General features: G+C 39.6%; 1 protein-coding gene across 2 annotated transcripts; it reads left to right on the top strand.

Moving 5' to 3' along the window:
* The first annotated feature begins 1888 nt into the window (after positions 1-1888).
* Positions 1889-6424, top strand: mnx2b (motor neuron and pancreas homeobox 2b). 2 transcript variants are annotated; one of them, XM_049600409.1, is made up of 3 exons: positions 1889-2641; positions 3965-4125; positions 5492-6424. In XM_049600409.1, exons 1-3 carry the CDS (start codon positions 2227-2229, stop codon positions 5888-5890), a joined length of 975 nt encoding a protein of 324 aa, XP_049456366.1. In that variant the 5' UTR covers positions 1889-2226; the 3' UTR covers positions 5891-6424. The 2 variants fall into 2 exon arrangements, with proteins under 2 accessions (XP_049456366.1, XP_049456374.1); XM_049600417.1 differs by having other exon boundaries at positions 3968-4125.
* The last annotated feature ends 5091 nt before the right edge of the window (positions 6425-11515 follow it).

Below are 11515 nucleotides of genomic sequence, written 5' to 3' on the forward strand. Positions count from 1 at the left end.
TATTTGGTCCTTAAAGTCTCAGTTAATAGTGAAAAATGCCCATCGTAACTTCCCAGTGCTCATGTGGTACAGTACCTGTTATGTTATATTTTGTTATGTCTGACCAGCAACTTACAGATAGTCCACTTACTTTCAAAAAAGACCGAGAAAATCAGAAAATACTCATATTTGAGAAGCTGAAGGTGAATTTGTCCTGAACCGTGAATCAATTATAAAAATTTTGCCAATTAATTGTGTTGCTGAATTAATCAATCAGTTGCGTTAGCTCTGGAGAATGAAGTCGGGAGCTGCAGATGCAAATTAGCAATATAGCTAACTCTGGCTCAACAGCTGTGTTGTGCATGGCCCCTGTTAAATAAACTAAACTAAAGCAGATGTCGCACACGTGCAGGGTGACACTGAGGTCATGTCGTCTATTTTTAATCTTATTATTCTTCTTAACATATAGGCCTACAACTAAAAATGTATACTTGGTGGGTATAGGCTTCCAGGATTACAATATCTTTATACTTAGCATATTTAGATTTGATTAGGTTAGAAATAGGTAAGTAAGGAATAAATAGAAGTCTCTGAAACAACATTTGAAAAAAGTTAATCTTCTCTATTTACAAATGTTGAGCATTAGTGTTGGCCCTTTTGCATCAACATGCAGATTCTCATTATAAAATGCTTCGAATAACGTCCCAGATAAGAGGCATTGTCTTAATTCATATCTATTCACTGGTTGAGCACAGACCAGGTTTTAAGACCTTAACCTGCAGTCCAGTGATACTCAACTTACGGCCTGTGGGCCAAATCTGGTTGCCAGGTGGCCCACTGACCATTTCCTGAATCACAATTAAAATAAATGTTTCTTTTTTTGTACTTTGAATGTAAATAGGGTGCTATACAGTGCATAAAAAGTTCAAAATATAGCTTGTTTATTTTTTAAAAAGTGCCCCAGACCCTCCCAACAGAGGCTCGGACTAAGCCCAGACTGTCCTCAGATCCTAGACACACCTCTGACCTGTGCTGGGCTGCTACGACGGGATTTGTCTTTTGCTAAAGATGAGTAAGGACAGCAAAGAAATGTGGAAAACGGGCAATTCATTTATTATTTACAGATAAATACTATTAATGTTTGTTGATTAACTGGCCCCTTGCCTCCTGTCATTTTGCATTAGTGGCCCCTGCATAGCAAAGCAGGTTGAGTACCCCTGCTGTATCTTATGTTCATGAGGTTTTGTTCAGCTTATAGACACGCATGTTGAAAAGAATAAGTCAGACTCCACTTCACTTTCTCAGGTCTTAAAATGGCATTAGTTCACCTTAAGCAGGAGGCCAATTAACTTATAGCCTCTTCTGCCAAGTCATTACACTTTTATACGGTTTGTGTGCAATTCCTGATCATAAAATTTAATGGCATTGGTATGGCCTGAGTATGAGCATGAAGCAAGCCATTAATATTAATGATTTAAATACTGGAGTGGACAGAGTGTTTTTTAACGTCACCCAATCAGAGGTAGCTACCCAGTCACACCGAGACTGCAGCCAATATCTGTTGCTAAGGTGTGGAGGATGTTTGCAGCACTAATAATTAGTTTGGACAATCAAATCAGTGGATATAATTCTTTGTTTATGGCAAGGTAGTTGCAATCTGTGGTGAGTATGAGGAGCTGGCAGTAAGATAGATACTGAAAATACAATCGGCTAATCTTCTAATGTACCTCCGCGCTTTGATGCAGTTGAAGGTGTTTGCAGGCGGGACAAGGGTTGGACATTACCTCACTCTGAATGCTTTCTGGGGGGAGAAACGAGCGAGTAATTAGCTGATTAGAGGCCCGTCAGAGCAGCTCAGCCTCCAGCCAATCCCAGCTCACACCGGCCTGCAGGGGTGGAGGAGGTCGGCTGATGGAGTGAGACACATGCCTCTTTGTGAAGTTAGTGTTTAACACCGCGGGCGCGATGTTGCAGAGTGACATGTGCAGGTACAATTTAAGGAAGTAGATGCACATGTAGAGTCTGTGAAAAAGTTTTTTTCTAAGTCGCGAAGATATAAATTGATAACTTATCAATGCTTATTTTTGAGTAGCATATAACTTTTAGGAAAACGTAAGGAGATTATATGAGTTCGTGACTGGAAGAGGATCCGCTCTCTGCGCGCTGACGCACGGCACAGGTGCGCACCCGCCAAGCTCCACACGTTTGTTGTGTTAAGACTCTGCAGTCCAGCTGAGGAGAACTGTCATGGAGAAATCGAAAAACTTCAGAATCGACGCCCTGCTCGCTGATGAGACCAACCGGGTGAGCCGAGACGTCTCCCCCGGTTTGAGCAGCGACAGCCCGGCGGGCAGCCCGGTCTCCTGCCGCCGCGCGGACACCCCGTCTCCGCGGGCCGCACAACTTCAAGGAATAATCCACAAACCGGGTGTCCTAAATCTCCCGCATCCAGGACTCGCTTCAATCCCCGGCATGTATCCCGCACCCATGTACCCGCTATCCGCGCTGGGTGGCCAGCACCCTGCGTTCGCGTACAGCGGCTTCACGCAGCTAACACAGACCTACCCAGAGCACCTGAAGGCGGCCGCCATGGCGGGGTCTCTGCCCCTGGAGCACTGGATCCGCGCCGGGATCATGATGCCTCGACTGCCAGATTACAGCAGTGAGTATATGATCTGATAAAATTATTTTACAGGTCCAAATTTTTACAGCCTACTTTTTTATTTGCAAAAATATTATTTTAAAATTGCTCAAACATAAATACAAATCTGTGTCACTCATGAGCCGTTTTCCGTTATCAGGTTTTACAGTTTTTAATCAGATGGTTTGACCTCTGAAGGTCTGAGGTGCTGTAAACTCATGAACACACTCAAATGAAACTAGTTAATTTTTGACTAAACTTAACTTATGTTCTCTTTAGATTATTACTATCAGTATTATTATTACCTGCAATTATTATAAAAAAATATAGCAGGCCTGTTAATACTCAGTTCTTTGTTTTTGCTTATTTATTGTTTCTATTTTTAATTAGGCTACCAGAAAAAATCAAAGCCACTAATTTAATATTTAAATTATATCACTGATAATCTGCTCCAGATTAGTTGTCTTATATGCTTCAGAGATATGAATAGGAGAAATTAATAATAATAATAATAATAATGATATCATCTAAGATCACACAGAAACAGTTTTAGCATTTGGATTTTTTTTTTTTTTTTTTTTTTTACCAAATCCATTTCACAGGCTGTAAGATTAGGCTATAATTTACAGCATATTTTTGTTTTCCAAGGTATATTTTGTCTAATATTTAAGATAATTCCAGATATCTTTATATGTATTGTTAATAGCAGCCACACATTGTCCCGCAAAGCACACTGGCCCCGGTTCACTGCTTATCTGTGTGTCATGATTTAATTTTGGCCCATTTATTTCTCTATAAACGCCAACCCGATGAAAATTGTCTTTGTGTGACGAAGAAACTATAAACAAACACCTAAAACGTGCTGTAGTTCATCAATAAAATCCCAAAAGCCTTCATTGAATTTTCATTAAGTTAATGGCATGCCTGTGTTTTTATGGCCTCCGCGCCCGCTTCTGCCGTGTCCCCCCGTCAACAATAAACTGGAGTAAAGCTATTATAGTTAATGATGGCGGGAGAGTGCGGGCATATGTGCGCCTGTTCCCACCCACAAAATTATATTGAACTTCCTATGTCCTTGGTATTATATAAATAAGACTGGAGGCAGTTGCTGACAAAATAATTCATTTAAAGACTTGATTCTTCTTTAAAGGAAATAAGCAGAATTTTCAGAAATATTCAGACGTTGTGTGTTCAGCATTAAGAGTCTTAAAGGTTTATTAAAATTAAGTGCATCCATGATTCTCTGTTATCAAAGAGAAATAAGTTGTCATTAAATCAATAATAAATGTCACCTCTCCACTCACATGAAGCCACAGTCTGATGTCTTTGCTCTTCCTCCTCCAGCAGGCCCTCAGTCTGGTTTGTTGGGGAAGTGCAGGAGGCCCCGCACCGCTTTCACCAGTCAGCAGCTGCTGGAGCTGGAGAACCAGTTTAAGCTCAACAAGTACCTGTCCAGACCCAAACGCTTCGAAGTGGCCACCTCACTCATGCTGACTGAGACACAGGTAAGGAGAGACCAGGTGCTAAACCAGCCAGCAGGTTCACGTCAGGCTGTAAACACAGAAAGGTGATTCACAGAAACAAGAATGAGGCAAGAAACCAACACATCTCATAACAGGCCAGCCGCAGCACGCTCATCCAGCAGGATATCTGGACTTTGACAAACACACTTCAGTAACTAAAAGCAGGCACACATTTTAGGCTAACTCTTGCAGGTAATAGACTTTTAATTAATAATCAATATTTATTTTGTATTCATCCATGAAAGCCCGACTGAAATCAAAATCAATCAGATATCTTTTTCAACAGTGTCCTGGCCTGAGATATTCATCGACATAAAACAAATGACACAAAATACACGACAAAATCAGAATTACACAGAAATGTGATTATAAAATCATGAATGACATTTCTAACACAATCGTAAAAGACTATATTTTAACAAGGGTGTACAATTTGTTTTAACGGAACAGAAGGCTAGGGGATCCTGTGTCGGAAAATATTTAACATCAAACACTTAATTTCCTGCATTCTTTTGAATATTTATTCCCCAATTTGTGTTTTTTTCTGCATCATTTTATTGTGTAAATGTCTTTAATTTTGTCATTTTTTATTGGGGTGCAAGTGTACATGTTCTAAATATTGAGGGGAGCGTGTCCCCTGCGTCTTCCCCAAAATTTACATTTACCAATCTTAAGAATACAAACTATGAGTTGTCAAAAAGCATAAAGATAAGTATTAGTAGCAGTGAAATTTTAAACTGAAATATACCTTCATTCTTAATTGGATTTAATTGAAATAACAGCTAAATAAATCAAGTAGTGGTGCACAGTGTACAACAGACACATTACTGTAGGTCACCATCTGTTCATGCTTCAAGTGTCTGAACTGAATTTATCTAGCAAAGAACTGAATGAAGATTTAATTGCATTTTTGCGTTCTCTGCATTTTATGTTTGAGATTTGATCATAAATACTGATATATTTCAAGTACATTATTAAAGGTAGGGTGCTTTCATGGTTGCGTGTCTGAAATGCAGGAGAACAGAGATATTTTTTGATAAATTAGGAATAATTTTTAACTGTCGTTGAAAATTCTGCAGAAGAAAATGAATTATTTGCTCTTTATTATCAGTGGAAAAAAGAATAATAAATATTAGCGAGGGGCAGAAACCTCCTGCAAGACTAACACACACAAAGAGAAGATACTGTAAAGATGTCATAAACCACTGGCAGCTTTTAGAATGACCTCTGTTCTGGAGCTGCAAGTGAGAGATGTCATAACAAAAATGTATAACTAAATCTGTCCAAACGTTTCCTTAAGGTGACCATCTTGTGAACACATTGTCTTTGCTCTGTCGTCTCTCGGCAGGTTAAGATCTGGTTCCAGAACCGGAGGATGAAGTGGAAACGCAGCAGGAAGGCGAAGGAGCAGGCCAGTGCCTCGGCCCATTCTGAGGCACAGCGACTACGCAGTGGAGGAAAAACAGCCACCGACAAATCGGAGGAGAGCAGAAGAGCTGTGAGTCCAGAGGACAGAGGGATAGATCTCGATCTGGAGGATGGAGAGGAGGAGGAAGAGGAAGAGGAGGAGGAAGAAGAAGAGGAGGAGGAAGCCCAGCATGGTTTTCCTGTTGGGATGCCGCGATCCACGGACTTCTTGCAGCGCAGCACCGACGTTGGCTATAGTCCTCACAGTCCTTTCTCTGATGAGGAGCTGGAGGGGGTGCAAGTAGGAGGAGGTGACAGGAAGATCGGGGCAGGACTGTGAACAGACACCCAGGAAACACTGGTTTGATTTCCTGAGTGTCACAGAGACATTACACTGGGACATGTCTGTGTTTGTGGGCACTCGAGAAGACAATTTCCAAACACACACAAATGACACAAATACACTGTATAAACTATCTGTGAATAAAGTCATCTGTAAGCACTGTACATTTTGTAGCATGCCGAGAAAAAAAAGGTGCTCATTTCCTCCCTAAATTTAGCTGTCTTCATGCCAATCACCTTCTGGTCATCGTTGCTCATCCGCTGACAGCTGGAGCTCCACCCAGTGAACATGGGTTCATAGATGGAGACAAGTCATGCATTCAGACAGCGTGAGAATGTACAGCAGCTGCAGCCTCCACTGCATCATGAAAACAAAATCAAACAAGCTGTGTGATGTGACTGAAGAAACAATACACGCTTAACATCTTCTGCTCCAGATGTTCTGGGGTTTAATACTTTTATTTTTGTGCATTTAATATGTAAATATTGATGTTTATTTTATTTCTTTTGTTCCTGATGATGTTCTCTTCACTCAGCCTACATGTAAAAGAACTTAATTTATTTGAAGGATTGTAAAGATTAATCATACGTGTATTTATCTGAAACTTGTTTGTGGTGTAACTGTGAAATAAAAAAATGACAGGAAAAAAGAAATTAAAAAAAGATCTGAAAAATAAGTTATTGATCAATGTTCCTGATTAGTATGTCCCATCAAAAATTAATAAATGGGCACAAATAATTAGTCATAAGCAGGGGCGTAGGACTGGGGGATAAAGGGGAACTAAGTAGTCTTGAGAGGGTCCACAAGAGCTGCATTTCTACTTAACTCTTCCAGTATTGTACTCTTAGAACTGGTGCATAACCTGTGCGTACAAGCACCTAAACCCTCGATCTGTTTTGCATTTTCACTACAGATGGTACTCTTATGTATGTGGGGTTGTTACCGGCTAGCAATAACTGCGTCACTGTTCCACCAGGCTCTTGCTGTATTTCTTTTTCACTGACGATGCAGAGGACTTCCACAGAACGGGGCCGCACACCAATATTTCCATAACAAAAAATAATACGCTGGTGTTTAGAGTCTCCCTCGCAATTGATTGGATATTTAAAAATAGCGGGTTTGTGCGCCGAGTCCTTGTCAAGCAAGAGTGACCATTCTCTCCTGACCAATCAATGGACTGCAGTGTTTCTATCTCCAACTCTTAGAATCAATAAACGGTACAGAAGGAAGCAGTTGTATTTATACCATTCCCAACTTGACAATTGAAACACAAAAATAACTGTTATAATGTCTGACGAACTGAACTGAACCGGACTACTTGATTGAAACGAGGATGAAGATATTTCAATCAGTTTTTATGGTAGAAGAATATTTATCAACATGTGAACGAATGAATAAGAATGTGGAAAGTCTTTGGGATTAGACCCCGTAGAGATGGTTTGATTTAAGGAGGGTGACGAATCCATAGTTGAATAGGAAAAAAGGTGAAAGGGTGAGCATGAGAAAGGTCTTCCTGATTGAACTTATGCTGAGCTTCATCAGACTGAATAGCTTTGGATGTGGGGAGGGACCCATAGAGAATGCCTGTGTTCATGTGCAGGCCACAGAATTTTGTGCTACACCCCTGTTGATAAGAATAACTTTATTATGTGAGCTGCATGTAGGCTACTGTGCAGCCAGTAATGAGACACTATATCATTGCCACCTGTCCCCAAAGTCAGAGTTGAATGAGGTTGTCTTGCTCTTCTTGAAATGCACCTGTAAGATAAAAAGAGGAACAAACACCAAGGAGTGAACTCACAAAAGGCTTGCGTGGCAATTCTCAACACACCTGCAGAGGGTAAAATGCACTCATAACTGTGCTGCCAAGCAATTAGCATCCCAGTGTGCTATTTGCATGTTATTTGCATGTATGTGTTATTTGTGTTTGCACTGTAATATCATAACTGCAGTGTCAAATCAGACCTTGAGATGGTGCAGAAAGTCGTTGCAAGTGATGCCCAAGTCATTATATGTTTTGTGAATTTCCTGGTAAGCATGCCGATGTTCAGCAGGTACAATGTTTACCATGTTAACCTTCTTAGTTTGGCGTGTTAGTATGCTAATGATGGGACTGTCATTTTGCAGTCCAGCTTCTGTATAGAGAAATTTCTTTCAAAATCACAAATGTTAATTTGCTGGTGGCACTAGAAGGTCAGTAAACACATCAGGATTCATCCTCTGGGGAACATGAATGTCTGAACAAAATTTCCAGTCTGGATCGAGGAGACAGACGAACATTTCCATCAAAAATCACACTAAGACAAAAGAAAGAAATGCCACAAAGGTCTACTTAAATCTCACTCTCAGGTTGATGGTCCATGTTCTCATCAACAATCCAACATAATGGAGGTGAAACTTTTTTGTTCTTCGACTCTTCACGTCTCTTTTAACTCCTCCCTGCTGGTTCACAGCCACTGCGCTGCTTCTGGTAGCAAAAGCAGTTCACAGTTTTAATTTATTACAAAGGCTCTCAGATATTAATTACTCGGTGGGGTTTACTGATAGCCAAATAATTAAGTTAATGAAGAGGAAGTAAAGCAATCAAAAGCCTGATGGTGATGTCACACGGGCCCATTTTAATTTCCAAGAGCAACGGCATGATGAGTGTGTGTAACTGCGGCAGGGCATTTTAATGGCCACCCATGTAGGGGTTGTGATTAAAGAGCAGATTGGAGGACATGCAATATGGTGTCATTTAGCCCCCTCTCAGACCATTGTCACATGTTTATATAGTGATTAAATGCATCCTTAACTGGCTGGACACACACTCACACCCCTCTTGTGAAAGGGGGGGGAAAAGCTGTGCAATGAGTGGAAGTGCCTTCAAACATTGTTGGGATGCAGACTTTGTTGTAGCTCTCATGTGGTCTGCTCAAAAACAATAAGAAACTGATAGAAGTCTCAAGGTTATCATGTAGGCTATATATTTTTTATTTATATCAGCAATCATGTAGGTCATCAAATATGTGAAGGAGAAATTAACTGAGTCTCCACAACAGCAGATGTATGGCCTCCACTGATGTTTAAAAACTCAACTCACTTGAATTTAACATGCAAAATCATCATTTGCATTCATGAGTCTATGTGTATTATAGTATTTATGTATTTTTCTCTCCATTAGCTAATTATTATTATACAGCTCCCAAGTAGTTTAAGCAATTTGTGTTGCCTAAAATCCCCTTTTAAATTCAACAGCGTATTTGTTGTCTTAAGGTTGAGTGTTTAGGATTTAGTGGCAGCAAGCTGTGAGGTTGCCGACTACAACCAACTGAAACTTCTCCTGTGTGCTATGTGTGTCCTTTCTAGAGTCATTGTTTGGTTTGTTCCCTCTGGCTTACTGTAGAAACAACATGGTGGCCTCTGTGGAAGAGGACCCACTGTTGCCAGGTTTGAAGCCAATTTACATAGTGGCTAAAAGTGGAATTACAACCTCTGCGTGCATCATGTGATGCCTTTGGGCCAAAAAGACTTTCCCATACATCTGTAAATCAGTAGATACATTTTTATGAGCGTCACAATCCCCACAAAATGACTTGTTTCACCATGGGGATTTGATCCATTTGGTCTGATAACATTTCTAAAGTTTAGAGGAGCTGCACGATTATATCATTTTTAACCTCACTTAAGTTAGCAGAGGGCTTAATCAAAGATCCAGGTAATTTTATAAATGGAAATTGAGCTTTTTTGGCTTCATGCGCCACTGAGCAACTTCTAGTGTTCTTCATACATCAGTGATGTAGATATAAATAGCCCTGGTAATAAAACCCCATCAATTTTTGACTTAGATTTTAGATGAGTATACACTAATAAGAATGTGGTTATGAATATTGTATTCCATCTCTGCCAGTACGTCCCTCTAAATCCAACACGCTGGACTTTTCAGTTGGGGGCGGCAGTCCGTGGGCACTAGGTGTGGATACTGGTGGGTCGCCAGTTCAAGTCCCTGCACAGACCAAGTACAGAGTGTGGACCTGTTGCTAGTGTGTGCCAGTTCACCTCCTGGACACTGCCAAGGTACACTTGAGCATCCCTTGCTGCTCTGTCCTGTGCTGTGGTGACCTATCATTCTGGCATCTCATTGCATTTGATGCATGTGCCTGTTTGTATGTGTGTGTGTGTGTGTGTTATGTCAAAACAAAATGAATAAATGAATTTCCCCCAGAGGACAATAAAGCATGCTATTTAATTTGAAGGTCTTGTTGTCACTGACCTGGGAATTATACTGGCACTACAAATGTTTTATTCATATTTTAGTGCATGCTTTAGTTTGATAGCTTTTACTAAACACGGTGCCACTATAGTATTGATTTAGATATGGTCAAAATTTTAATAGCTTTGATTTTGTGACCCATCAGACACAAGAGGTTCAACTACACAAAAAAGACCAAAATGTCGACCAAATATTGTCGAGTTTACTGCTCTACATCTGCAGTTTGTGGTGTCACACATGTGCTATTAGATTTTTCTTATCTGAATATAAAGGGCCACAACCTTTGGTTAACAACTGTCTAAATGTGTGTCCTCATGTTTGGTATCAACTATCCAAATAATGCATAAGTGCAGTATAATAAAAGCATTTCCATGGCAAAACAGATGAAATTCATTCACCATCTATCACAGGTAAACAAAAGTCTAAGATCTAAACCTATAATTATTTATATGACAGCACATCTGTCACAAATTAATAATCCTATGCAGCAGCATCAAAAAACTTGTCCAAGCCAAAAACATTTTGTCACATTTTTTTTTCCAAAAATAAAAATGAAAATAAAAATAAAATTTAAGAAAAATGTAAAAAATTAAATTAAATTAAATTAAAAAAAAGAATATGGTGGAGTGGAGTTTATGTGAAGAGCAAGAAAATTAAAAGGCAAAACCCTTTCGGGACAAAGTACAAAAATAAAAATTAATGAAATTAATAAATAAATAAATAAGAGGTGCCCAGCGACCCAGCTTCAGATAAGTGATTGAAAATGGATGGATGGATAAAAAAGAGACAACCACATCTGCCAATTTGTACATACCGTATTCTTTTATGTTTTTATTATTATTATTATTATTATTATTATTATTATTAGTGTTTGTTAGATAAGATGTTTATTTTTGTTGATTTTAATTATTATTATTGATAATAATAATAACAATAATAATAATAATTGGGGGGAGGGGGGTGTTTGCCTAGGGCACCAAATCTGTTAGCTCCGGCACTATTAACACTTCCAGGTCAATGTTAAACTTTAAAAACTTGAGAGGAGTTTCCACTGAACTTTCCAGCCTTGATTTAATAGGGCTGAACAGAATCCATAACAAGGCTGCAGACTGAACCTCCATCAAACTGCAGCTTTTAATTTGGCTGATGAAAAATCATGCGAATCAATAGGAGCTCATTTAGTTGTGTGACTTGTCAGCCGTATGACAAACGCCATTTGGCCTGTTTTATGACACAGGCCCCTCTGACACAGTACAAAAAATCACAGCTAATTGATAAGGCAGTGCAGCAATATATGGAGGTCATTGATTCCGTTTCTCTCCTAATTTAATCTGAATACACCAGTCATGTTGATTAAAAATCCCCCCGCG

Source organism: Epinephelus fuscoguttatus, linkage group LG2, assembly GCF_011397635.1.
Source record: "Epinephelus fuscoguttatus linkage group LG2, E.fuscoguttatus.final_Chr_v1".
Lineage (NCBI taxonomy): Eukaryota > Metazoa > Chordata > Actinopteri > Perciformes > Serranidae > Epinephelus > Epinephelus fuscoguttatus.

What these genes read in the sequence shown, in the direction of transcription:
- mnx2b (XM_049600409.1), top strand. Translation starts at nt 2,227, where the DNA reads ATGGAGAAATCGAAAAACTTCAGAATCGACGCCCTGCTCGCTGATGAG. An exon ending in TCGACTGCCAGATTACAGCA is followed by an intron (nt 2,642 to 3,964) that starts GTGAGTATATGA and finishes TTCCTCCTCCAG; the next exon opens with CAGGCCCTCAGTCTGGTTTG. An exon ending in TCATGCTGACTGAGACACAG is followed by an intron (nt 4,126 to 5,491) that starts GTAAGGAGAGAC and finishes GTCTCTCGGCAG; the next exon opens with GTTAAGATCTGGTTCCAGAA.